The sequence below is a fragment of the Dissoconium aciculare genome, assembly GCF_010015565.1.
Source record: "Dissoconium aciculare CBS 342.82 unplaced genomic scaffold K489scaffold_3, whole genome shotgun sequence".
NCBI lineage: Eukaryota > Fungi > Ascomycota > Dothideomycetes > Mycosphaerellales > Dissoconiaceae > Dissoconium > Dissoconium aciculare.
Window position 1 is genome coordinate 2,387,804 of NW_022984953.1, and position 26,570 is coordinate 2,414,373.

Sequence of the window (26,570 nt, forward strand, 5' to 3'; positions counted from 1 at the left end):
ATGATTTGTGGAGATCAGCTCGTCACTAGCGCATAATGGAACTGACCACGCGGCTGTGCGGCGCGGAAGCTGGCTTGCCCAGGTGGTGCTATCTCATGTGTGATCCCCTGGCGTTACGCTGCCGCCTCTGGCTTTTGATGGCTTTTCCAAGGTCGCGATGGTGAAACATCAGCTGTCTGAGTATGCGCAGACCTCCGATGTCCCGAAAACCTCATGATAAGCAGAGTTTCCAGTTACTGACCGCACAAGTGTGCGTCTGGATCTCGAACTGGTGACGACTGCAGCTTGAAAACAAGACACACCACGAAGAGCTCACACTCGCCTCACAACCCATCAACCTCGCCAGTCCAGAGTATGTGGGCTTCCTGGGCAAACGCCATCAAGCACGAATACAATTCAATCATCCTCTGGCCTCGCAAATCTCCTCCTTTCTTCGACATGGATCGTCCATCTCCGATAGCGAACAACAGCGCCTATTTAGATGACCGCATGCACAATCCATCGTTGAGGACTTTCGGTCCAGGGAATCCGCGCGATCATAATCTTCGAATTTCTCAACGCACGTTGATCGGAGAGTACGGAATCGATCTTCACGGCTGGCCATCTCGCGGGGGCTGTATTATCCTGGAAAACGTTGGTCCTGCTGATTTTGATTACCTGCAGCTCGATCCACTAGACCCCCCTCTGCGTCGAGATTCAGATCAGTCCGCCGAGGACGTCTTCTGCCAGAAGCTACTTCGCCTGGGAGCGACATGGTGGGATAGCGAAAGACGACGCCGATTCATCTGCAAGCTCGAGAACGGTGATGAAGAAGCGCACGACGCAGTTGCGGCAAATGAACGCCTTGTGCCTACTCGTCGCGAACGTGGATGGGTTCGTGTCGCATGGCCATCGCATCCACCGGGTGCGCTCTGCGTTCTGGATTGTGAGAAGATCATCATGGGTCGGAATGGCAAAGAGAAGATGCGTCCAAGGAACTGTGGAATTCTGAGACTGGCAAGGACAATGGATGAGCGATGTATTGTCCTGCAACGCATGGGCGGAATCATTTATTCCAGCATTGAGGAATATTCGGGCCCAACATTCATCAAAGCATGGGAAGACAACCATCATGGAGAGGTTGGCAAGTTAATCCGAGAGGAGTTTATTGATCCGGCGAAATATGGAGGTCGCCCGGACGATGCTCTGAACAGATTTGTTCCATCGTGAGCTCTGATGTAGCCATGCTAGAGATACCGTGAAGTATTTGATATCATGCTACATGTTGGAAAGTTTCCGTCACAAAAATGTATCACAAGGCAGTTGACGTTTCCGTAAATCCATTGGGTGACTTGGCGTGCTGAAACCATTGTCTGGATGTTCTGGCGAATAGGCCATGCAAAGGTGGACATAGGTCGCCGACACCTTGACAAAGATCCATGTTAGGGTTACATTTGCCCCAGAAGCGTTACGGAAGACCTTGTGGATGACGATTGTAGCCGTATCGATAACAGCAGCTCCAATGTGCATCACCAGACTTTCATTCGCATGGTCAATTTTCAGACTTCAACAGTATTCTCGCATTGATCAAAACCCGTTGTTCACAAGAGCATCCTACGTACAATATGGCGATAACGATTCTACCGCCTGCGCCAGCTGCTCCTATCCCCACATCGAAATCGGCATGGCAATCAAATTCGACAAATCTTGACACGTACGGCGAGGACGACGATGAGGACGATGATCGCGGTGAAGATGCCATGGACATTGACAATCTGGGTCCCGGATCAAATCAGTCAAATCGTACCAAGCATATCGTCACGCCTGGTCAAGTGGTCACATCAGATCCTCAATGGATGCGTGGTCACGGCACCTTTTCCGCTTCCGCTGCGGTTGCTCCAGATGAAAACCCCTCCGTCATCCGCTCGACTCTTGCTGGCACTCTACAGAAGACGAACAAGCTTCTCTCAGTTGCACCGCTTCGTGCTCGATATACGCCTGAGATCGGTGATCTCGTCGTTGGTCGCATCGTGGAAGTGCAATCGCGCCGATGGAAAGTTGATGTCGCTGCACCGCTGCTTGCGAATCTTCTACTGAGTAGTATCAACTTGCCTGGCGGTATCCTCCGTAAGCGCACGACTGTAGACGAGCTCCAGATTCGAGGCTTCTTTGCCGAGGGTGATCTTCTCGTGGCGGAAGTACAGAGTTTATTCCAAGACGGCTCAGCGAGTTTACACACACGTTCCCTGAAGTACGGCAAATTACGAAACGGTTACTTCATGGCTGTCGCTGGCGTTGGTGGTGGTGCGGGAGTTGTTCGTGCGAAGCGACAAATTTTCTCGCTACCACCTGCCGCGCCTGGCGCAGGTGAAGTCGACGTCATTCTCGGCGTCAACGGTTACATCTGGATCTCTGCAGCGCAGAAGAAAGCCGAGGGAGGTGCCTCCATCGACCTGGCAGGCTCTTCCTCAGATGTGGTTGGCCTCAACCGTCTAGAAGAGCTTGCGAGTGCCGCAATGTATTCCAGTCAGAACGATGAGATCTCTGCACCAACACGTCGAGGCATCTCACGAGTTGCCGGATGCATTCGCGCGCTCATTGCTGGCAAGGTCAAAGTCGAAGAAGATACTGTAAGGAGAGCACTCGAAGCCAGTCTGGAATTGGATGAGTTAGAGGGTGAGACAGAGTACCTTGACGGCGACCGTGCCGACGCGATTGTGCAGGCTGTCCTTGCTAGCGGGTGAGAGACGATATGGTCAACGCGAATGGGTGGTCATGCTACGTGCATTTCGTGACGGCCTTACAAGCTCACGAGTATCGCTTCAGTGGTTCACGTAACTGCATTTCGGGAATCGTTACAGAATTGCATGAAGTTGTGTGCCGCTTGCCCTGGAGATTGACATCACGGAGGCCAATTTCAAAAGTCGAGACCGCGAAAGCTGGTCAAGTATAACCGAAGCCATTACGTCTTTTCTTCAACCGAGCTCACCAGATATGATGACTTTCTCGCGTAGCTCAGGACTATGCGTCAACCAAGGCATCTTCGCTCTCTGCACGGAAATCTGTAGCGCAGCCTTTCCAACGACTGTACACCATCATTCGTGTCGCGAAGGTACTCACCGGGACAGAGGTCTGGCCCAAGTCGTGACGGCCGGTGCTATTGGCAAAGATTTGGAACATGGCAAAGCTGCCGAAGAAATCACCATCGAATCATACAAAACATACAACTACTCGCGTGCGAAAGCGCCAGAAATCCGGTTCTCAAATCCAACAGAGAGACTATCGACCACTCCCTGAGCACGGTACCAAGATCATCATGCTCTCCCACATGGTACTGATACACCACATGTGAAAATTCGTTCGTCGCCTCAACGCAAGCAGAGGTCACCACGATGTGAAAATCCTCTGGGGTGTGATATCACCAATTCTGTAAGAAATAATATTCCGAATAAATTTCCAGAAACTATTGAGGATTTCTTTTCACTCCGTAGGTATAAATGACTCCCTCCTGTCGCCTTGCAATCGTAGTTCACAACTCCGAGTTTACTACCATTGAGAACTCACATTACACATCACATCACAATCAAAGTTCACCTCACACAAATTACACTTCACATCACAATCTCACATCACAACCTCACACTTCACATCCCATCCAAACCTCACAATGCTGTGGTTTCACCTCCTCATGATGGCGGTGATGTCGGCCAACGCGGCCATCATCACCTTGATCAAAGACGAGCCAGCCCGCCGCGTGTTTCCCATCCGCCATCCCATGGAGGTGGGGGACACGCTCGCGACGCTCAATGAGGGTCTGGGACCCCGCGACCCTCTCGCTCCCCACTTCACGGCCACGGTGGAAGGTCCCGTTGCTGCCTCGGTCGGCGTCCCGGAAACTCTCACGGCTTGCGACGACGCCCTTGCTCCGCACTTCACCGCGGCGGTGGACGGCCCCGTCGCCGTGCCGCAGACCCTCGCGGCCCGCGATGCCCTCCCCCTGATGCCGCATTTCACCGCCACCGTCTCCAACAGCCCCGTGACGACCAACATCCTGGACGCCACCACCTTCGTCACGGGCACGCGCATCAGCATCGCAGTGAGCGCCAGCATCACGTCCGCCAGCATCACGTCCGCCGAGATCACGTCCGCCGAGATCACGTCCGCCGCCGTCGCCGCTGCGACCTCCGGAAAGCACCTCCCCAGCTTCATGGAGATGTACGAGCACGCCAGGGCCGCCCTTCTCCGAGGCGACCACCCCGGTGCGCCCGAGGGGGAGCTGCACGAATTCCGCCTGCCGACCGCGCCGCACAACTTGGACCTTTCGCCCTCGAGCACGCTGCGCACGGCGACGGCGGGTGCTTCGGGTGGGGATGAGACCTCTGGGACGGCGGTGGGGAGGAATTTTTGGGTGGGGCCCGTGGTCGCGAGGGCCGCGGAGGAGGGAGGAGGAGAGGGAAATGGAAGTGGAGGCGGCGCGGTAGAGGCCACGATGACGATGACGATGACGATGGCGACGACGGTGAGCGGCACCTCCGCGAAGGCGGCTGCGGCGCCGGAGATGACGAGGCAGCATGGTCGGTTCGGGCGTTGGGGTACGGGGGATCTGGATGAGAATGGGGATGAGATTGAGGAGTGATGAGGTGGGAAGGTCGAGGAGAGGTTGACGTCACGGGGAAGGTTGAGGCGAGAGAGAGGTTTTGGGGGGGGGGGAAGTGGAAGCGGGATGATGGCGCGGCGCGGTTGCGAATTATGATACACACTCGTTATTTCATGGATAGAATTATACACACGCCCGTTTGGACTTGCTTCTTTCCTTTGTGGATGTGTATCGAATGGTTGACACACTATTTGAGGAACAGTCCCATGACGAATCTGACATTCGATCGCCCCGATGACTAATTCAATGAGCGATCAATGTCACACGGGCACGCCTATGCACAAGACGAGTGTTGTCCGTGGAGAAGGGGCGTGACGCTCGTTGCGCGGTGGTGCTCCCATCCGATTCTTAATTCATACTATCTATATACAAAGAACTTTCTAGACAACAAAAAAATCAAACGCCGGGCCGGAAGATGATGAAACCCCGATTCTGCAGAAAATCCCAACATGATTGGAGAGGAAAAAGGAACAGCGGCGCGGCTACAGGTTGACACGTTGAGTGGACCCGGACTCCTTATTGCAGGAGAAAGAAAAAAAACAAAACCACACAATTCTGTGAACCCGAAAAGAACGCCTGGTTTGTGGAATGTGATGCCTTCTTCTAAAACAAACCATCAATCTCGCCGGTCTTTCCATCGATCTCCACGTTCAAGTAACCAGGCGCCGTGGGTAGACCAGGGATGGTCTGGATATCCGCGGCGAGAGCGTAGAGGTAACCCGCACCGGCAGCGAGACGCACGTCACGGATCGGGACGTCAAAGCCGGATGGCGCGCCCTTGAGGGCAGGGTCGTGGGAGATGCTGTATTGGGTCTTGGCGATGCAGACGGGGAGGTGGGAGAAGCCTTGAGCGGTGTAGGTGGCGAGTTTACGCTCGGCGATGGGCGAGAGGGAGATGGTGGCGGCGCCGTACATGTCTCGGCAGATGGTGAGGAGGCGCTGGTAAATGGCGGAGTCTTGGATGGCCGGGGCGGCGGCGGCGTCGGTGGAGGTGGTTTTCGAGGGCTCAGCGGTGTAGAGGAGGTGGAATTTGCTGGCGTCGGCCTTCTCGGCGGCGGAGATGACGCCCTTGGCGAGATCGACGGCACCCTTTCCACCCTCGGCCCAGTGATTGGCAGAGATGGCGTCTTCGGCGCCTGCAGCGAGAGCCTCTTCGCGGATGACTTGGACTTCAGCCTCGGTGTCAGTCTCGAACTTGTTGATGGCAACCACGACGTTGACGCCGTAAGACTTGGCGTTGGCGATGTGCTTGGCCAGGTTGACACAACCCTTGCGGAGGATGTCGACGTTCTCAGTGCGGTAGACCTCGTGGAGTTGGGCGCCAGGGGTGATCTCAGGGCCACCGCCGTGAACCTTGAGAGCACGAACCGTAGCAACAATCACAACAACATCGGGTACAAGGCCGGAAGCGCGGCACTTAATGTTCATGAAACGCTCACCACCCATGGTGAAGTCGAAGCCGGCCTCGGTGACGACGAAACCCACCTTGTCATTGCGCTCAGCATCTTCTTCCGGTTCGGTACCAGCAAGCTTGAGCGCAACACGGTCGGCGATGATGGAGCTGTTGCCGATGGAGATGTTGGCGAATGGACCAGCGTGGACAAATACTGGAGTACCCTCCAATGTTTGCATCATGTTGGGCTTAACGGCGTCCTTCATGAGCGTGGCGAGAGCGCCTGCGACACCCAGATCATCCGCAGTGACCGGGTCACCAGCGCGTGATGAGGCAACGACCATGCGGCCGAGACGATCACGCATGTCGGAAAGATCAGTGGATAGAGCGAGAACAGCCATACATTCCGAAGCCACGGAGATATCGAAACCGGTGGCTCGTGGGGCAATCTTGCTTTCAGTTGGAGCTTGACCAATGGTAATTCCACGGAGATGCCTGTCGTTGACGTCAAGAACACGTCTCCAGGTGATGGTCTCAGGGTCAATGTCCAAGCGAGCGAATTTGGTGATCTCTTCCTCGGTCAATTCATCTGGGTTGGTCTTGTTGATACCGAACTTTTGCAATCGCTTGATCATTGAAGGAAGGAAAGTTCGCTTGCCCTTCTTGGCAGGTACCAATCGCTTGTAAAGGGGACCAGTCTTTTGGGTGTCTTCGTGGAACATACGCGTGTCGATGGCGGCAGCGAGCAAGTTGTTGGCAGCAGTGATGGCGTGAATGTCACCAGTCAAGTGAAGGTTGAACTCCTCCATGGGTATGACCTGACTGTAACCACCGCCTGCTGCACCACCCTTGATACCGAATGTGGGACCCTGGGAAGGTTGACGGACGTTTGCAAAGGCAATACGTCCTAGCTGACCTGACAGCGCCTGAGTAAGACCGATGGTGGTGGTACTCTTTCCTTCACCGAGCGGTGTGGGAGTGATGCCAGCAACGAGAATGTATCGACCATCTCGTCGGTGCTCCAGCCGTCCGAGAACATCCAAGGAAACCTTGGCTTTGTATGCACCGTACGGCTCTAGCTCGTGAGGAGCGATGCCGATTTCTGACGCGAGCTTGGTGATGAGTTTGGGTCGTTGGGCACGCGAGACAGCGATATCCGAAGGAACTGGCTGGAGGAGCTTGAGCGGAAGGGGTCTGATCGAGCGGTCCTTTTGGCGCGCGGCTGCAGCGTCAGCGGCAGCAACGGTGTTGGAAAGAAGCATAGCAACGGTCATCGGACCAACTCCGCCAGGCACAGGAGTGATTTGGCTGGCAACCTCAACAGCAGATTCGAAGTCAACATCACCAACCAAGCGGGTACCGGACTTCTTGGTGTCATCTGGAATGGCATTCGTGCCAACATCGATGACAACTGCTCCGGCCTTGAGCCATTCGCCCTTGACGAGGCCAGGTTTGCCAATGGCGGCAATGACAATGTCACCCTGCTTGACAATCTCGGGAAGGTTTTGAGTCTTGGAATGGCAGACAGTGACGGTTGCGTCCGCATTGCGTAGCAGGTAGCTGACGGGAGCTCCAACAATATCAGATCGTCCAATGACCACAGCATTTTTGCCCTTGGGGTCAACGCCGGCCTCCTTCAACAACACCATGACACCCTTGGGAGTGCAAGGGAGGAACAACGGCTTGCCTCCCTTCTTGGCAAGCTCACCGATGTTGCTTGCGCCAAAGCCGTCCACATCCTTCTCGTCTGCGACCGCGCTGGTGATGGTGTACTCGTCGATGTGGGAAGGGAGAGGCAGTTGTACGAGCAGACCGTGAACGCTGTTGTCCCAGTTGAACTCTTCGATTTTTTGCAACAACTCCTGCTCGGTGATGGACTCGTCATATTTCTCAAGCTTGCAGGTGATGTTGGCCTCCTCGGCAGCCTTGAGCTTCATGCGAACATAGGTGGAGCTGTCACCGCGATCGCCGACCTGGACGATGACCAGGCTTGGCTTGTAGCGAGCATTCTTGGATTGCTTCTCGGCAATATCCTTGGAGATTTGGTCCCGGATCGTTTTGGCGATGGCCGTGCCGTCAATTTTGGTGGCCGGCATGGCGTTGACTGTGGTGGAGGAAAACGAGGATGGCGATGAGGAGGAAAAGTGACGAACAGCAAGAGGCGACGACGAAGGGTGTGATGCCGTCAGAGAGCCTCTTAAGGTAGAGAGAGAAGAGGCTGATCGGAGACCGGCGTGCGATTTATTATGTGGGGCAGCGAAGGCGGAGGAGGAGGAGGAGGAAGCAGTAGTGAGGGAAAATGGCAAACGAGACCGAGTGGAGTTGGCTCTGGTGCCCGGCCGAACAAGGACTAATCGCGGACAAACTCGGGGAGACAAATGGACGGCGGGAGAAGAGGTTGAAGCGATTGCTGTCGACGACTTGGGAAGAGCAGTCGTTTCGTTAATAGATGATTTGTTGTTGGCGATGCCGTTTGAATTGGCACTGTAATGGCCCGCAGTCTTGGTGGTTGTGATACCCCGCTGCTGTTGGACAATTATCGTGCATTGCCGGTGACGTGAGGGTCCAGCGGCAGCAGCAGCAGCAACGGCCGAAGCCAATGGCTGAGCTTTTGCTGCAGAACGCATGCTGCTGTCTGTCAATCGGGTACCAGGTGTACAAGAAGATGTATGTATGCCAAACAACAAAAGCCTTGTCGATTCGCTTGGCTTTTCTGTGCTCTCCGTCTGATTCCTCGTACTGGATGTTATACTGCGGGTTTGTCTACCAACCGATCATGCAGTGCAATGCGACGCGGATCAAAGCAGCACCTGGGCAGCACTGTTTCCGGCCGGTGGTTGTGCCGGCCAGTGTACTGTACAACCGGGGCAGATGGATGGAGCAAGCCAATGCTGACTGAGCGACGTCGGAGTCCTGCTCAGCTCGGAGTTTCGAGGAGGATGATGTGCAGAAGAAGGACGAGTAGTAAGATTCACAGCGGATCAATGCGACTCCCAAAGGCGATGATGGGCTTGATTATCATTGATGAAATGGACCGCACATACTCTGGTCGCTACCTAGCTACTGTAGGTAATAGTGAAAATGGCCACTACCTAGTACAGTACTGGACAGAATGCGAATGTTGAGGACGAACCCGTGCCCTGAACCGTAATGGCTTATGCCCGTGTGAGCAAAACTTTTTTTTCCTTTGGCGCGCACGCCCTTTCGCTGCACAGTCTGACACATGTGAGACTACTGTACCACGTACCTAGGTGTTGTGATGTCCGTGCTGCTTCTAAGGCTTGCACATCACCGTCGTCGTCATCATCACTGACTCGCTGTCTTCAGAGGGATAACCATATCCTCCATAAAGACCGTCACCAGCCCTGGACGTGACGCTAATCAATGACTCACCCAGACTTCCAATGATATTATAATTATATTATGGGCGATCTAACGGCGAGAGATCATGCGGACGACCCCCTCAGCAGTCATAGAGGTATTGTATTGTAGTATAGAGACAACTCCACACAAACCTTTCAAGTGTACTGCAGACGGTATCATCACCACCGCGTTGCAGGCGACGGCTTTCCTTCTCTTGACTCACACGTATAGCCCGACGTAGATGATGCACTCCACCTGCAATTTGGCCTGCCGCGGGGGTGAGTCATCAAACGTGCGCCAAGATTTCGGCGGAGGCGGGAGGTTTCCTGCACAGTGCGGGCACATAGAAAGTGCTGAAGTGAAGCGTAGCGTGGAAAGGTGGGTCTCTCGATACAGCATATACCACTGCCCAAGCGTGGTGGCATCGCAATTCGCATATCGATCGAGCAGCAGCCGGCAACTTCAGTCTGCTCCGTCGCGTCAATATCACATACACACACACACACAGCAAGCATGAGACCGATCCTCTTGCAAGGGCACGAGCGTGCGCTCACCCAAGTCAAGTTCGTACTCCGTCGCCGCCAGTCCAACCACGTCTCCCGAATCCTCTCACTCACATAATCGCATTTTAGATTCTCCAAGGAAGGTGACTTGATCTTCTCCGTCAGCAAAGATCACGTTGTCTGCGCATGGTACAGCGCCAACGGCGAACGATTCGGCACATTCAAAGGACACCAGGGTGCGCTATGGACGGTGGATGTCGACCCTCACACAACTCTGCTGGCTACTGGAGGCGCCGACAACACTTTGCGGTTATGGGAGGTCAAGACCGGAAAACTGTTGAAGACATGGGAATACGCCACCTCCATCAAGCGATGTGAATTCTCCGAGGACGGCCGACAGCTGCTCGGCGTGACGGAGAAGCGTTCAGGACAACTCAGCACCGTGTACGTCTACGACATCAACCCCGACCCGACCGCCGAGCAGGCCACGGAGGAGAGCCTCCGGATCGTCGTCGACGACATCCCCAAAGTCACCGTCGCCGGCTTCTCCTACCTCAACAAATTCATCATCACCGGCCACGAGGACGGCAGCGTGACGCAATACGACGCCAAAACCGGCGAAGAGATCCTCCACACCTTCCCGCACGAAGAGAACATGCAAGTGACCGACCTCCAATGGAGCGCCGACCGCACCTACTTCATCACCGCGTCCAAGGACAAGACCGCCAAACTGCAGGACAGCAAGACTCTCGAGGTCCTGAAAACCTACGTCGCCGACACGCCGCTCAACAGCGCCGCCATCACCCCGGACCCCACCCAATTCGTCATCCTCGGCGGCGGCCAGGCCGCCATGGACGTCACCACCACATCGGCGCGGCAGGGGAAGTTCGAGGCGCGGTTCTACCACAAGATCTTCGAGGAGGAGATCGGTCGCGTGCGCGGCCACTTCGGCCCGCTGAATTACGTCGCCGTCGACCCCACCGGCAAGTGCTATTGCAGCGGCGGTGAGGACGGTTACGTCCGCGTGCACCACTTCGATCCCCCGTACTTCGACTTCAAATTCGAGGTCGAGCGGGAGAGGGAGAGGATGTGAAGGAGGGAATCGCGGGGGTTCCATTGAGAAATCTGGGAGTCTTTCGTCAAAAACGGGCGATGTATCCCGTGGCAGAGGACGATGGGTTCCTCTTCGATTAGAAACGCACGAAGACGAGGATCCACGAAATAGGAAGCAAATCTTATGTGTGTGCGGTGAACGAGCACAATTCCCCCGCCAATGTTTTTAGATGGCGGAAAAGGGAATATATGCGGCGGTGGTGGCGATAGTGGTCATGACATAGCACGGCGTTTCCGGCGCTCGGAATCAAAGAGAAAGATCAAATCCCGGTTTTCTTCTTCATTGCTCCTGTCTCTGGCCGATCGTTCCCTTTTCATTCCCATGTCTCGTCGATCGTTCATCGTTCATCGTCACCTCCCATCCAACGCCGCGTTTTCCATCATCTCGAACACATTCGTGAGCGTTTCGAACCCTCAACACTCGAGTACCTAGCAGCAGGAGTCGCGTGTGCGGTCCTCGCGACAATTCCGTCCTTTCGTCCCCAATGTATGTCTGGGCCACAGCTGATCATTCAAGCTCACCTGCGGTTTGCTGCAGCAGCAGGGACTTCTGGAATTGCCCGACGGCAATTTCGTATTCGGAGGTTTTCACCGCGCCGGCGGACCAGAGCATTGTGGCTTGGACGATGGCCGGTCTGGGGTGTTTGGGGTTTCGGCTGGGATGGTGATGATGGCGATGTTTGGGATGCGTCGGCGGGTCGGTTGTTCTTTCAGAGGTGGATTGGGTCCCGGGTTCGGTATTCGATCTGCTCGCTTGAGCTCTCCGTCCCGATGGTAGGGTTGAGGTCGTCGTCGCCGCTGGGGAGGATCTCGTTCGAGTGGGTGACCATTTCACATCGCCGATGATGTTCACCCATGCTCCGACCGTGACGAGCTCGTGGTCGAGGGTGGAGAGGATCTCGGAGACATCTGCGATGACAGCTGTGCGGATGGCACCGTCTCGCGTTTCACTCTTGCATTCATTGTCGTCGTCTTTCGATCGCTGCTGCTGTTTTTCTTGATTTTGTTGCTCGAGCTCAGAGGATTGAGTCGTGGCAGGGAATTTCGTCCGCAAGACCAACTGTGCTCGAGATGCTCTGTATTCTTGCACGCAGCCGAGGAAGCGGATCTTCGAACCTGCTGGTTGCAATGGGACTTGGTCGAGGAGGACCAGTGTTGTCGGACGAGGGCGGAAGTTGCGTTGGTCGGATGCTGACATCGGAACGAACTTCTGGGCATTTGATTTTGTTGGTAAACGCAGATATCATCAAATTTTGTGATTCTCGGTCGCTGTATTCATCTTTGAGACGGCATGGCGAGTGGTGATTTCACATGATGCAATATTCGCGATCTTCGAGCTTTCGATCAAATTGTTCTTAGAGCGACGGTTGTGGAGGGTCGAGGATGACTGCAAGACCATATTCCTGAGTGAGACATGCCAACTCACTCGAAATTCATCTTAACTCTCCACTGCCTTGTACATCACATGCACGAACAACATCGAATTCCATAATCAAGATGCATGTAGGCAAGATGAGCAGATCCACAGGCACTCACTCTCAGATAGGCAGGCACTAGTCCGCTTACGGTCAAGTGGCATGTTCAGTTGGCCCGCTGGTGGGATGGGAGCAACGTCACGAATCCAAACGCCCGTGTGACGACTTCTGAGTGCTGAACAGCCTTGTAATCTCTCCCCTCTTCGGATCCGCTTGGTTATCTTTTGCTCTATACCCGCGAACACAAGGCACCAAATCACGACCTGATCCGATTCACCCTAAGTGCTCGTTCCGGAATCCACCACCAGAAAGGTACCGATATAAGAAAAGTTCGCGCGGTGCACTCGGCACAGGCAGCTGCCTGGTTCATTCCCGCCGCCGACTCCAACCAGTCCATCTCTTCGACTTGCGCCGGAATTGGTCAAACTCTGCGATTGTCTCAACAAGGATCGTTTTTGCAGCGAGAACAACTCGAGATCGCCCAGCACTTCGTGTTCAGCCCTCCAGAGGTTCATCGCGACCATCAACCCACTCGCTGCCGGCTCCACCCATCGATCTAGCCAGCCAGGCTACTCGACTGCAGACACATCGCCAGGATGTCTGGCTGGGGCTTCAACCTTTTTGGAGGCGGTAGTAGCGGTGGTACCGCCGCGGCGAAGAAGAATGCACCAAAGGAGGCGATCCTCAAACTACGGAGCACATTGGAAATGCTGTCGAAGCGGGAGAAACATTTACAAAATTTGATGGATGAACAGGATGCGCTGGCACGAAAGTACATCAGCACGAATAAGACAGGTGAGTTGGGTCTTCTCCCTTCTTGGTGGCGTGGGAAGTGTCTCTGTCGTAAAGACCGTGCGCCAGTGGGACAAAATCTACGGATTGAACAGGACACTTCAGCTAGCCGCGCATCTTTGACATTCTAGCTCCGGAATGTTCTTTTGGATTTCTCAACTAACCACACTTCATTGTCAAAACAGCGGCGAAAGCGGCGCTCACGCGGAAGAAGGCCCACGAAAACGCCCTCTCACAAACGCACGCACAGATGATGACGGTCGAACGGGAGATCTTCTCCATCGAAGCGGCCAACATCAACAAAGAGACATTCGAGGCTATGAATGGCGCCAAGGTCGCCATGAAGAACATCCACGGCGGTCTCACTATCGACAAGGTCGATCAGACTATGGAGGACCTCCGCGAGCAACACGATATCGGCCAGCAGATCTCCGAAGCCATCACCTCGGGCAACACGATGCAAGGCATCGACGAGGACGAGCTGGATGAGGAACTGGCAATGTTACAGCAGGAGGAGCTGGACGCCAAGATGTTGAAATCGGGGAGCGTACCTGTATCAGACCGGATACATTCGCTGCCGAACGCGGCCAACGGAACACGTAAGTCTCCTGCCACACTTCTTCTCGGGGAATTTCCTCGAGGTTCTATCATTTTGTTTGCTAACGAGCCCGATGCTGCAGTCGTCTCAAGCAAACCACAGAAACAACAGGAGGAAGACGACGAGGAGGAGGAATTACGGAAACTCCAGGCGGAAATGGCCATGTAAATCGCAAGCGAACACACACACACACACACACACACACATTCCCACTCTCGATTTGCATGTCATGGTTCTTTTTATATGATAATACCTCACGCAGCTCCCACAATTTGACGTTTATGATCGTTGATTTTCCTCCGAAGCGTATGCTTGAGAACATAGCAAGGAGGCGAGCTTCGATGCCCGCTTCATTTCACGTGTGCAGTGGTTTTTTCTCCTGCATGCAAGCTTGATGTGACCGCATTCCCATGTCCTTGTCAAGTCTTGCATCCAGATACTCGAACAGACACTTCCATCAAACAGGACACAGAACTTCACGCTTTGAACACGCCTCAAAATAGGGTGTTTCCAATATCTCTCCGACGTGCACAGGTTGAGGAAGTAATTTTGGTAACCCTAATGATCGTCACGCGACCTTTCGACATGTAAGATTCCTCAAACGGGAGGACAAGAGACGTCCTGGCTCTAACCGTGTTCTTCACCTCCGACAAATATATCCGGACATCCAACCAAACTACACACTTGCACTCTCACAGTCGCAACGGGTGAGATGATCAAAGCCGCCGCCCTTCTCCTCTCCACGATCAACACCAACGCCGACGGGTTGAAGCCGACCGACCGTCGGCAAGGGGAAAACCGCGCCAGTGACTAAAAGTTATTCACCTCACCTGAGTGTCGTCCATCTGACCTCGGGAGATGTCGGCGGCGACGGCGGCGGCGGTTGGGCTAGGATTGTATAATGGGATTGGCATCTTGAAACACAGTCTATATTCCTCCTTGTTCGCACGATTTCTCGGCGACCGTTCGTTGGTGGGTTCGGCTCGGTGACATCAGAATTTCGCTGGCGGGCGATTTTGGGCAGGATTTTGGTGGATTTATTGCTACCTAGTTACTGTTTTTTTGCGGTCACCTTTGGGTCCAAGAAACGGATACGATCGATCAGCAGGGCCTTTCGATGCCTGCGCTCGGTGCGGGAAGTGACCACGAAAGGTCTTCGCTGTTTACATAGGTAGTTTGATGATCACCGTGGAATGGTTCGAGGATTTCCAACACGGGACTGTGGTTTGTGGCCGTTGGTCCAGCGTCTCGACCGAACGAACGCTCACAGGGCTAAATAACGGGGGAGGGTCCGCCTCATGATTTTCCCCGCGGTTTCTCATCACCGCGCGCCGCTCACGTAATTTCCATGGACTTGAGCGCCGGTTCGGCCGCAACGCAGCCCAATCTCTCGGCCCAGGAGCCCCCCCTCTTCGACTCGCGGTAGTTCGTCCCGTTCTCATTTACTGTGCGCGGGCCGTCCGCGACCACCACGTCGTCACGGGAGAGAAAAGCAGCAAGGCAGACACATGCACAGTGTTGTGATGGAACATTCAACAAACGACTCCATACGAGAACATCGACTTCACATTCGGAAAAGCACCTCACCCCGCGCCGCCGCCGCCGCCGCCAACGGGCTGGGCCTCATCAAGTCGCGAAACGAAAAAGAGAGCAAAAGCCCGCCGCCCGCCCCGCGCAAGGGCCCGAAACACGTAATTCCGAGGTCGGCGATTGGCCAGCGATAAGGGAAATCGGTCGTGCGACCACCCAACAACCCAACGCGGCGGGGTGAAGGATTCTCGGCACGAGAAGAATAGTAACAACTAACGGGCAAAATCGCTTGTTCGTTCTGGTGTTATTGTGGTGACTGTGGCGGTGCACATCTGTTGCTGCTGCTGCAGGCACGTCCCTTGAACCGTATGCTATTTGCACGGCATCACTTGGCAGCGTTGAGGCTCTTTCATCAATTCATGGGCTCGATCTGGGACACGCGTGAGGGCATTGTGCTTCATGGCTGGTTTCCAATCAAGATCTTATCGAATCTGTTGTTGTTCCTTTGTTCGACTCCCTCACAAAGCCTGTTGACGTAGCCTGCCCAAAGAGGACAAAGCTCCCTTATCAACGCACTCTTCAAAGATCCATCACAATCAAGATCAACACAGAAGCAAAAAAAAGAAAGAAAGAAAGAAAGTATGACTGCCCTGCCCTTTCACCACGTGCTCACGTCGCCTCCCATCAACCTGAGCGTCTGGAACGAATTCCCATCAAACCCGCAATAATTCGAAGCGATGCCCTTTGACACCGAAGGATTGCGGCGGGGGGAGGAAATGGAAACAGGCGTTCGGGACGTCACAAGCAATAGATAAGGAAGTATCGAACCGTACCGCCTGTGCCACCCACCACGTGTGATAAGAGTGACGCGGCGAAGACTGATGACGAGCACTGACGCTTGATGATATGTCCGCCCTCCCTCACAGTTCCCTCGTCGTTCTGGCGCACGCGACAGCCAGGGTGGGTTCGATGCAGGGCGCGGCCGTTGGAGGATCCTGTAGAGCCTCTTCCCTCTTTGATGCTTCGCCCGCGATGTGATGCTGAAGGGAGATCCGATGTTGGTTCTGATCCCGCTCGATGAAAGGATAAGGCTGAGGCTGAACTTGCGCCTCATTTGCGCGACTTATCGATGCAGTACAAGCCTACCTCTTCCTGCGAACGTTCTCGCCAGAGGATCCTCTCCATCACATCTCCTTGATGGGATCTCGTGGGGTTCTGCGACTTTTTCCGCGATGCGAATTGGAGTCCGTGAGCGTGGGAACAGACCTCTCGAGACGAGATTTCAGCCACCATTCGCGGCCCCCATGGTTGGAATATCTGTTCTCCTCGGAGGACTGCCCGCGAAGGTACGCGAGAGCATTTTCAACATCAATCGAAAGCGCTTCTGGACGGAAATATCAATTGTGTTGCGGTTGAAGATCCGACGCATGTTGGATCGCCGACGTAACCGTACATGCGATGTGAAAGTGCAGCTGCAGTCGCACGGAGCTGTCGATATGTATAGATCCGCGCGCCAAATTTACCACTTCCAGACCCAGGCTCACAGCTCCGATAACAACCTGGGAATGTTTGAGGCGTCTAGTGTGCTCTCGTGAACAGGACCACCCGAGTGTGAATCACCGCCTGTTCTGGTCTGGTCTAGTCTGGTTGGAAGTCTCAGCGGTGTAGTATCGTGTAGGTAATACGTGAAATGGGCAATTTTTAGAGTCATTCGACACAAGACACACACCCACACCCACACACAAGCCACTACTGATTGCTACGATACAAGCCACACCTTCACACTTGCACGCGCGCCCACCCACCCATCACACGAGGGCAACAGCCGAGCCCCGGCGGACTCACACGAACACACCCGCATTTCGAAACCACATTTTATCTAGTGCTGCTCTCTGGACTGATTTCCCTACACACTCCAGGGCTACGACAGTGCACCGTCCTGAGGTAGTGGAAGGGGAGAATCGAGATGTGAATTCTCTCAAAAAAATACGAGCAATACTGCTCCAGAGGCAGATGTGTTGCCTTTCACTCCTCGTAGGCATTTCAGTAATCGATAATGACGGTGGGGAGAAGGAACGGGACGGGAGACCTGCTATCTACCTCCCTAGGTATGTAGAGGGAAACGGGAAAGGACCACTACCTGGGAAATGTACAGGATGTACCTGGATGACAACGGGGGTGCTCCGTATGTATGTTTATGATCATTTCTGGGGCTTGCATGGGTTTAGCTAGGTATTTTATTCTTCCTAGCTTCGGGGGTGTGATTATTCGTTTCCTCGTTGGTCGGCCGGCCGTCGGAGGTGACAAGAGGCAGCCTCTCACTCACTCACTCACTCTCTCCCGTAAGAGTGCCCTCCCACAACAGAGAGAGCCAGAGAGTGTGAGGGTGCGTGTGAGAGGGCCGTACGGGCGATAAGTAATAAACGATAAGTAATAACAATCGAAAAAAGGACTCTCTCACACACTACACACTACTACACACACACTCACGTTTCCTATTCCCTCGGCGTGTGCCCGCCTTTTTGGTGAACCCTCTTCCCCAACCTTACCGCCGCCGGTCGTCGTGGTGGTGGTGCTCGATCTTTATATCTCTCGTCCCTCTTCCCACTTGCTCTCGATCTTCCTTTTCCCCCTTCTCCACTTCCTCTCAAACATTATTGTTCGCAATTCCTCCTCGTTGCTGTCAGATTCGTGCGATCGCAGCGCTGTGCTTCCTTGTTGAACCTCTTTAGACATCTCCGTCTGAACATTCCCGCCATTGGAAATTCCTCCACCCCGCCAAATCTCCCTCACAACCCCCCAGAATTTCATTCTTCAAAATGGTGCGCACGCGACGATACTCCTCAACCTTTCCAATGGCCGTGTTCCGCGGTCAAACGAATCGAGACTGACAGGCGATCTTCTTGCGATCACAGGCTACCGTAAGCCCTTACATCTCAAACACCGCCAACGTAAGTATTCTCTCCCACAAACCTCTTATCTCTCTCTCTCCCTCTCGAAGTGCTCTCCTGCGTGGAGTTGCTGCTGTTCTACATCGTCTCTCTGGCGTGCCTGTTCAGCTGCTCCGAGAGAGTGGATGTACTGACAAAACCTCGCGAATTTCAATCTGACTCATCCTCATAGCTTCAAAAATACCTTTCGCTCCCGCAAAAAGGCAAGATCATTGCGGAGTACGTCTGGATTGACTCCACCGGTGGCACTCGCTCCAAGTCAAGAGTAGGTCATTTTCCCTTCTGCCCTCCGATATGATTGCCGCAGTCGTCAGCAATCCCATGGTTGTCCATATCTTGTTACCACTGCCTCTCACTCGACAAGCGGCAAACAAACGGGTTTCGCACAGCCACAGATAGGATTCGGCTATTGGCGGTAATCGGCGCAAGGCTCACGAGCGAGACACGACTTTCCAATACGTTACACTCGCTGTCACTCGTCCAATCGCAATCATACACCTCGGCGCAGCTTCGGGCCTGCTTATCTATGACTCTGCACATTATTACGTGTTCCACCGTCATTGCCCAGCAAACGCGCCTTGGGAGAGAGTCGGACTTTGCCCGCTCGTCACGCGTTTCCCACCCCGCGTTTTCCCCGATCGTCGGCTGGATGGTTGCGGCTCTCAATACAATCATTAATTGATATTGCCAATTCGACACGTGAGAGCTCCGCTGACGAGAAACCTCACAACAGACTCTCCCCAAATACCCCGACTCAGTCAAGGAGCTTCCAGAATGGAACTTCGACGGTTCCTCCACTGGCCAAGCGCCTGGTGACAACTCAGATGTCTACCTTCGCCCATGCGCTTTCTACCCGGACCCTTTCCGCCTTGGTGACAACATCCTCGTCCTCTGTGAGACCTGGATGTCCGACGGTACCCCCAACGCCTTCAACTTCCGCCACGATGCCGCCGTCCTGATGGAGAAGAACGCCAGCCACGAGTTCTGGTTCGGTCTCGAGCAGGAATACACCCTCCTCGATGTCGACGGATGGCCATACGGCTGGCCTCGTGGTGGTTTCCCGGCTCCTCAGGGCCCCTACTACTGCGGTAACGGTGCCGGAAAGGTCTTCTGCCGTGACATTGTCGAGGCTCACTACAAGGCCTGCTTGTACGCCGAAATTGCCATCTCTGGTACCAACGCCGAGGTCATGCCCGCTCAGTGGGAGTACCAAGTCGGTCCCTGCACCGGCATTGATCGTGAGTCCTCCATCACGATCTATCGAAGCGCCTTTCACTGCAAGTGACGCTTTTCTTTCTTGCCTCGATCACTGACAATCTCTCAATATAGTCGCCGACCAACTGTGGATGTCTCGTTTCCTCCTCCACCGCGTCGCCGAGGAGTTCGGTGTCAAGATCACCTTCGCACCCAAGCCCATCCCTGGTGACTGGAACGGTGCCGGTCTTCACAGCAACGTTAGCACCAAGGCGATGCGTGAGGACGGCGGCATGAAGCACATCGAGGAGGCCATGACCAAGCTCGAGGCCCGCCACAAGGAGCACATGAAGGTTTACGGCGAGGGTAACGAGGCCCGTATGACCGGTGCCCACGAGACCGCCTCCTACGACAAGTTCACCTGGGGTATCGCCAACCGTGGTGCCTCTGTCCGTGTCAACCGCGCTTGCGCCGAGGAGGGCAAGGGTTACTTCGAGGACCGTCGCCCGGCCTCCAACGCTGACCCATACCAGATCACCGGCATGATCGTCGAGACGGTAAGTGCTCATGCATCACCTTCTGCACACTCAACATGACTTGCCTATCACCCCTTCAACATGCAATGTTGCGGGAACTCTCACTGACGTGTCATCTCTCCACAGCTCTGCGGTAAAGTCGAGGGCCATGACGTCTTTGCCAAGATCGCCAACACCGAGGTCAACGAGCTCGACACCAAGGTCACCACCTCCCTCCCATAGATTACCTCTCACGACACAATCCGTCCCTGAGAACGATAGATCGCTATGACCAACCAATGAAAACAAAAACCGAATCACACATACACACAAAAACAAGAGTCAAGGGACTAGGTGATGGCATGGGAAGGTGTTGACAGGAAGAGACAGAGCCACGTGCACAAGCGTTGGTAGTCGGTTCAGACGATTCATTTCGATCTCTCCCGACAACCTCGCTGTGTCCGTGGCCTCTAGGATAGGAAGACCAGTCGGTCGCAAGGATATCGATGACCCATGACCGCCAGAGAACCTTGCCGCCCGCAAATTTTCCGACGACGTGGCAGCTACGAGTGTCATCTCGTTCGCGTTGGCGGCATTTCCGTATCTGCTTTTTGGACAAGCATGATGATTGAAGGCTTAGGATTAGAAAACCTTTGATGCGATTTAGCACGACAATGAAATGAGAATGAACCCATTTTTACCCCACCTCAGAATCGAACAATTTTCCACTGTTGGATCGTCGTTCCGTGACATCTCTTTCGTGAATGACATACTTCACCTGGTCATCTCTCACTCTCACGCTCGCGGCGGAGAGTGAGAGATGACTTCCTTTCAAACGAAGTCGCCTTTCTGCGCCGGGTAGCGACAGAGAACATCAGTCCCTAGGTAGTCAGCAGGCAGTGTATCTACTACACGATGTTGAAATGGATCCGAAGATCCCGGATTTTTATCATCTCTGCTTCTGCGGGGAATGACTGTGATGATTCGGGCGGGCTGGTTGCCAGGCTGCTCATGATTATCATTATTGTTATTGTTATTATTATTCTTCATACGCTCCTATTGTTGTTTCCTCGCCGATACTTCTTCACTCTCGAACGATGAGATGCGGACGATGTGGTTTTCTTTTTGGGCCATCCGATTCTTTGTCGCCCTTTCTTTCGAGGACGTCATATCCGGAGCGAGCCTTAAGGTCTGAATCGCAAAGGAATGCGGCGCAGTGATGGGACGGCGTCATCTGCCAACGATTACTGTTGGTGGTGATAAAGCGAAAGACGCGAAATAGTCTTGATCGATGTCGGAAATAATAAGCATTTGTGGGGGCGGAGATGAGGTTTGGGCGGTCTTCTCACCACGAAAGTGAGGACGTTGGTCCGAAATTGATGAGGATTCATTCGTCCGGTCAGTCATTCGTCCGGATGTCAGGTCTAACCACGCATTTAAGGTAGGCAGATGCATGGAAAGAAACATGACGCAGTTCATGGATTGGCTGCAACGGAAGGATTCGTACAGCGGATGTGGAATAGCGCGATATGCAGAGCAGATGTCATGGACGGATTTAACGCGGAGACGACATGCTCGTGGTGAGGGACCTGCATGAGCCTCGAACATTCTTGTCCATCGTTGATGTTGAGCAACGCGTGCTTGGAACGTCATTTGTACGACGGATCAAAGATATAAAGATGGAGCTGATCCCCGGCAAGATGAGATTCGCTTCCAACAACATTCCCATCTCAATCACAAGACCCTCGAACGGGGATCAACAGATCACCACGTGAAAGACAAAACATCCACCGACACATCGCACATCACCAATCGCCCGTCCTCTCCCACGACAATGGCTATCGCACCGACGACTCCCTACCAGCCATACGCTGCCCTTCACAAGACCATCAAAGGACCCGGTGATGCCCGTCCCACCGCTGAACAGGTCATCCTCGACCGTTTCCCTCCACCGACGACATCCACAGGGCTGAAAGGCCGAGTGATCCTCATCACCGGCGCCTCGTCCGGGATCGGCGTCGAGACCGCCCGAGCACTCTACTCCGCCGGCGCCACGCTCTACCTCGGCGCGCGCGACCTCAAGAAGCTCCAAGCCGTGATCGACGACATCGTCTCCTCCCACAAGAAGAGCGACAACGATGCCAGCGGCACCTACACGCCTCCCGTCCCGGAGAAGCTCGAACTGCACCTCGACTCGCTCCCACAAATCCGGTCGGCGGCCGCCGAATTCCTCCAGCGCAGCAACTCCACTCTCCACGTCCTGATCAACAACGCCGGCGTGATGGCCTGCCCGCTGACCCGCACGAAGGACGGCCTCGAGCAGCAGATCGGCACGAACCACTTCGGCCACTTCCAGCTGTACACGCTGCTGGAGGGCGCCCTGCTGTCCGGCGCCGAGTCTTCCGGACAGCTCTCGCGCGTCGTGAACCTCTCCTCCATGGGCCACCGCATGGGCAGCGTGCGTCTGCCGGACTGGAACTTCACCGCCAACTCCACCAAGGCTAGCGACGGCAAGGAGACGAACTCGGACTACCACAAATGGGCCTCCTACGGCCAGTCCAAGACCGCCAACATCTGGATGGCCTCGGCCATTCACCGCCGCCACGGCACCGGCGGGAAACCCCTGCTCACCGGCTTCTCCGTGCACCCCGGCGGCATCAAGACCGAGCTGGGCCGGCATCTTGACGATGTGGAGGACGCCGCCTTGCTCAAAGACTCCGGGTACCTCGACGAGCTGAAGAGCATCCCGCAGGGCGCGGCGACGAGCGTGTGGGCGGCGGTGGCGGAGCATTTCGACGACCCCCGGAACGGCGGGAGATACCTGGAGGACGTCGGGGAGTCCGGGGCGGCGCCGCCGGGCGCGGAGGGCATGACGCCGGGCTATGCCGCGTGGGCGTACGATGAGGCGGGGGCGGAGGAGTTGTGGAGGATCAGCGTGGAGACGGTGAAGGAGAAGTGAGCGATGGGCATTCGGGGACCCTGATGTGGAGAGAGAGAGAGAGAGCACAGTGCGAGTCATCATCGCTTTAATCAATAGAGGGAAAGGTTAAATTATCATCGATTCATGTTCATCGGTCGATTTTCCGGTGTTTTTTTTACTAAAGAAGCTTCTCTCATCATCAATAGACCGTCAACTCGGGACACCCCTCACACCTCGGCGCCGAGAACCTCGTCTCGACATAGACCTTCTGCATACCGTCGGCCTTCCTCTCGAATTGCTCATACACCTTGGCGAGATCCTCCACGCGGACCCGATGAGTGACCATTTTCAACGGGTCGATTCCGCCCTCTTGAATCTTCTGGAGAAGGTCTTCCCAGTAGTAGTGGACGGGGGCTTGGCCGTTGCCGATGAAGCGGATGCCGCGTTCCATGAGGGAGCCGATGTTGAAGTGGTTCGTGCTGTCGGTAAGGGAATATGTCAGAGTCTGTCGGGTTTGTGAGGAAACTTTTATGGGGTTTTGGAAAGAGGAAGTAGAAGAAGAAGAGGAGGAGGAGGAGGAGGGACATACTAGCCGACGTAGACGCCGGTGATGCCCACGCGGCCGAAGTTCTTGACGCTTTCGATCATTTCGTTGAGGATCTCGCTCGTGTCGGTTTCGAGGCCGGTAGCCATTTCGATGGTGTGGGCCCAGCCTTTGGGATATTCACCTGTGTGGAAGAATTGTCACGGTTAGCGGATTTGGTGCTGATGCTGATGATTCATGTAATGTCATCTCCGTCCCGAACGCACCTGCAACGCACTCCAACGCAACATCTGGGCCCATCCCATCAGTCATCTCCTTGAGCTTCCAAACTACGGCCTTGGTGCCCTTGAGCTGCGAGAAGTCGAGCGTCTCGACTTTGGGGATTTTGCTCTTCACATAGTCCAGGCGCCAGTTCGAATCGATTACAATGACTCGGCTGGCACCGTTGAGGAACGCGAATTCCGCCGCCATTTGTCCGATCGGGCCCGCTCCCCACACAGCGACGACATCGCCTTCTTTGCAACCCGTATCAACAACACAGTTCCAGCTGGTGGCGATAACGTCCGAGAGGTACAGGGCCTTCTCATCCGGAACGTCATCTGGGATGGGCAGGAGGTTGACGGAGCCGTACGGGACACGCGTGTACTCGCTCTGACCACCTGCGAATCCACCCGTGAAGTGAGAGTATCCGAACATTCCCGCCGTGTTGCCACCGTACATGCCCTTTTCGATTTTGTTCGAGTTGGTCCGCTCGCATTGTGAGGAGAGCTTCTTGTCGCAGTACCGGCATGCCCCACACGCGATTTGGAAGCTGGCGACGACGCGTTGGCCCTTGGAAAGACCCTTGACCCCGGGACCCATGTCATCGACGATGCCGCAGAACTCGTGGCCGAGGATATCACCCTTCTCGAGCTCGACGATGGTGCCGTGGAGCAGGTGTAGATCGCTCCCGCATACGGTGCTGCCGGTGATTTTGAGAATCACGTCGTCGTCTTCGACGATGATGGGTTTGGGTACTTCGATGACTTCGACTTTGTTCTTGCCCATCCAGGCGAGTGCTTTCATCGTTTCTGTCGGGTGGCCATATTTGCTGCGATCGCGAGCTGGATTAGTGATGTCTTGTGCCGTGGTGGCGTTGTCGTTGTGTCCGAGGAATTGCTCGACTTTCGCGGCGACTTGGGAGAGTGCCATGTTGGGAGTTGAGATTGATTTTCTTGTCTCGATGAATCTGGTGATTGAGAGGGAGAGAGTGAATGTAAGGTTGGAGCAAGTGGAATGTGTTATGAGATACGACTACCTATTTACCTATTTACTCACCTACCTGCCTATCATACGTCTCGATGTCGTATCCCAACGGCGCTGTTTGGCATCATGATGCACAAGGAATGGTGTCGCGCGCGCATCATCGTCCTCTGTTCCTTCCATTTTCGGGGTCGGAAGGCAGCTTTCTGATGACAGCTCCCACGTCATGATGAGGCAAGAATTGTCCGGCGGGATATCAATGGATGGCTCAAGGTCAATGTATTTGATAATCGTATACATGAAGGTTGGTGAGTGGTAATTCCAGGAATGGTCTTCGCATGGAGTTCTCATGATGCTGCTCTCGCGATTCTTGTGCTTGATTGGGAAGTCGTCAAAACTACTTCCATCCCGGCCATAGATCTCGTCCGGCTGCGAGTCGAGAGAGGTTCAGATGGACGAGCATCGTGAACATGGAGTGGTGCCGAGAAATGGTAATCAGACAGCTCCATCGTACTGCCGCAAGACGTGTCGAATGAGAACGATTCAAAGTATATGTAGTCTCCAAAGAATATCTTGAAGTAATGTTGGACATTAAGGTGTTTTGGACATTTGCATCATTTATTGATTTTCGCGTCAAGAAGGGAACGCGCGCAAATGGGTGAGACATGTGCCGCCGATCACCGCCCTCCATTCCGCTCATCCGTATGGCCGATTACAGCACCATACTGCTCGTTCTCGAATGAAGGATAACTTATCGGACTGTACTGTAACATTCATGCTCTTCACGGAACGAAATAAGGAGTGATGATGTAGTATTTCTATGTGAGTGAATAGATCATCGCGGGACGCCTTCGCTGTTTGAAGTGGGCGGGAACATCACCAGTGCCACGACGAGAGATTGCTAGAGTCTTCCATCATCAATCTCTCCTGAAACCATGTATGCTGGATTCACTTGATCACAACACATGTATAATCCACGAACTATCTTGCTCTGGGCTCTATCTGGTCTCCTTGTCGCATTGGTGATGATGCAAATCCTGCGCCTTGCACCATTCAACACGCTGCGAACATCTTCCATTCCGACGCGCATCCCATCAATCACCAACAAGAGAGAGCTATTCAAAGCTCCATCAAGCCGAATAAGAGACGCGATTGAACAGGCCTCCGTTTCGTGTGCAAGCATCAGAATGTCCTCCACATCATCATCAGCACCAGCAGCAGCCGCCGCTACTTCTCAATCTTCGGATGAAAAGCAACAAGCGCAAGACTCATCACAGCCAGACAAACTTCCTCTCGGTCTGCCCGAACCTCCAAGCGCCGATGGCCCGATCAAGCTCGATGTCAGCACCGGCGAAAGCGTCTCCCTGGATGCACTAGGTCCCATGGTCGTCAACAAAGACGGCACGATTAGCCGTATCGCCAATTGGGACAAGATGGCCGCGATCGAGAAGCAGAATACGCTGAGGATCGTGGGCAAGCGGAATCAAGTACGGCTAGAGGCACTCAGGAAGCAGGAGGAAGAGAGGACGGAGGCGTGAAGCGACGTTTGTCCCACGATCACGATTATGATGGCGTTACTTGAATCGGTTCTTGGCCGATCGTCTTACAGTGTTGGAGATGTCCACGGCACTTCGATTCTATTTAATTATAGAGAGACAATTTGCGTTCAAAATGTATTGATCGTTGGCTCTCGTGGCGAGAGTCTCGTCTGTCGCATTGTGAGACTACGGGAGGCCGTGTCACTTGCGGTCTAGAAATTGTTCCAGACCAACGGCGCAGATGTCCGCTTTGGGACATTGAC

General features: G+C 54.3%; 12 protein-coding genes across 12 annotated transcripts; 9 read left to right on the forward strand and 3 right to left on the reverse strand.

The window, feature by feature from the left end:
- The first annotated feature begins 148 nt into the window (after positions 1 to 148).
- On the forward strand, positions 149 to 1,298 carry K489DRAFT_378228 (uncharacterized protein). The gene has a single exon (XM_033604359.1). It carries the CDS (start codon positions 355 to 357, stop codon positions 1,207 to 1,209), a length of 855 nt encoding a protein of 284 aa, XP_033462734.1. The 5' UTR covers positions 149 to 354; the 3' UTR covers positions 1,210 to 1,298.
- Positions 1,299 to 1,739: 441 nt separating this feature from the next.
- K489DRAFT_314082 (putative 3) lies at positions 1,740 to 2,723 on the forward strand (the record flags this gene model as incomplete). Its single annotated transcript, XM_033600990.1, has 1 exon — positions 1,740 to 2,723. The coding sequence occupies one exon, from the start codon at positions 1,740 to 1,742 to the stop codon at positions 2,721 to 2,723; it is 984 nt and encodes a 327-aa protein (XP_033462735.1).
- A 923-nt stretch (positions 2,724 to 3,646) lies between these two features.
- K489DRAFT_368820 (uncharacterized protein) lies at positions 3,647 to 4,615 on the forward strand (the record flags this gene model as incomplete). Its single annotated transcript, XM_033602981.1, has 1 exon — positions 3,647 to 4,615. The coding sequence occupies one exon, from the start codon at positions 3,647 to 3,649 to the stop codon at positions 4,613 to 4,615; it is 969 nt and encodes a 322-aa protein (XP_033462736.1).
- A 624-nt stretch (positions 4,616 to 5,239) lies between these two features.
- Positions 5,240 to 8,125, reverse strand: K489DRAFT_313881 (FTHFS-domain-containing protein; the record flags this gene model as incomplete). Its single annotated transcript, XM_033600972.1, has 1 exon — positions 5,240 to 8,125. One exon carries the CDS (start codon positions 8,123 to 8,125, stop codon positions 5,240 to 5,242), a length of 2,886 nt encoding a protein of 961 aa, XP_033462737.1.
- A 1,780-nt stretch (positions 8,126 to 9,905) lies between these two features.
- K489DRAFT_314760 (WD40 repeat-like protein) lies at positions 9,906 to 10,988 on the forward strand (the record flags this gene model as incomplete). Its single annotated transcript, XM_033601042.1, has 2 exons — positions 9,906 to 9,955; positions 10,025 to 10,988. The coding sequence occupies 2 exons, from the start codon at positions 9,906 to 9,908 to the stop codon at positions 10,986 to 10,988; spliced, it is 1,014 nt and encodes a 337-aa protein (XP_033462738.1).
- A 528-nt stretch (positions 10,989 to 11,516) lies between these two features.
- Positions 11,517 to 12,206, reverse strand: K489DRAFT_408323 (uncharacterized protein; the record flags this gene model as incomplete). Its single annotated transcript, XM_033607466.1, has 1 exon — positions 11,517 to 12,206. One exon carries the CDS (start codon positions 12,204 to 12,206, stop codon positions 11,517 to 11,519), a length of 690 nt encoding a protein of 229 aa, XP_033462739.1.
- Positions 12,207 to 12,758: 552 nt separating this feature from the next.
- On the forward strand, positions 12,759 to 14,172 carry K489DRAFT_378232 (Snf7-domain-containing protein). The gene is made up of 3 exons (XM_033604360.1): positions 12,759 to 13,278; positions 13,461 to 13,874; positions 13,956 to 14,172. The coding sequence occupies exons 1-3, from the start codon at positions 13,080 to 13,082 to the stop codon at positions 14,039 to 14,041; spliced, it is 699 nt and encodes a 232-aa protein (XP_033462740.1). The 5' UTR covers positions 12,759 to 13,079; the 3' UTR covers positions 14,042 to 14,172.
- Positions 14,173 to 16,191: 2,019 nt separating this feature from the next.
- On the forward strand, positions 16,192 to 17,060 carry K489DRAFT_165325 (uncharacterized protein). The gene has a single exon (XM_033599334.1). It carries the CDS (start codon positions 16,441 to 16,443, stop codon positions 16,996 to 16,998), a length of 558 nt encoding a protein of 185 aa, XP_033462741.1. The 5' UTR covers positions 16,192 to 16,440; the 3' UTR covers positions 16,999 to 17,060.
- A 716-nt stretch (positions 17,061 to 17,776) lies between these two features.
- Positions 17,777 to 20,782, forward strand: K489DRAFT_378236 (uncharacterized protein). The gene is made up of 6 exons (XM_033604361.1): positions 17,777 to 18,225; positions 18,319 to 18,354; positions 18,527 to 18,619; positions 19,088 to 19,592; positions 19,684 to 20,105; positions 20,211 to 20,782. Exons 1-6 carry the CDS (start codon positions 18,223 to 18,225, stop codon positions 20,304 to 20,306), a joined length of 1,155 nt encoding a protein of 384 aa, XP_033462742.1. The 5' UTR covers positions 17,777 to 18,222; the 3' UTR covers positions 20,307 to 20,782.
- Positions 20,783 to 21,480: 698 nt separating this feature from the next.
- K489DRAFT_378238 (NAD(P)-binding protein) lies at positions 21,481 to 23,350 on the forward strand. The gene has a single exon (XM_033604362.1). The coding sequence runs from the start codon at positions 21,898 to 21,900 to the stop codon at positions 23,020 to 23,022; it is 1,125 nt and encodes a 374-aa protein (XP_033462743.1). The 5' UTR covers positions 21,481 to 21,897; the 3' UTR covers positions 23,023 to 23,350.
- On the reverse strand, positions 23,103 to 24,942 carry K489DRAFT_165488 (GroES-like protein). The gene is made up of 3 exons (XM_033599335.1): positions 23,794 to 24,942; positions 23,573 to 23,711; positions 23,103 to 23,462 (listed from the first exon to the last, which is right to left on the reverse strand). Exons 1-3 carry the CDS (start codon positions 24,716 to 24,718, stop codon positions 23,183 to 23,185), a joined length of 1,344 nt encoding a protein of 447 aa, XP_033462744.1. The 5' UTR covers positions 24,719 to 24,942; the 3' UTR covers positions 23,103 to 23,182.
- A 1,014-nt stretch (positions 24,943 to 25,956) lies between these two features.
- K489DRAFT_408328 (uncharacterized protein) lies at positions 25,957 to 26,307 on the forward strand (the record flags this gene model as incomplete). Its single annotated transcript, XM_033607467.1, has 1 exon — positions 25,957 to 26,307. The coding sequence occupies one exon, from the start codon at positions 25,957 to 25,959 to the stop codon at positions 26,305 to 26,307; it is 351 nt and encodes a 116-aa protein (XP_033462745.1).
- Between the last annotated feature and the right edge of the window lie 263 nt (positions 26,308 to 26,570).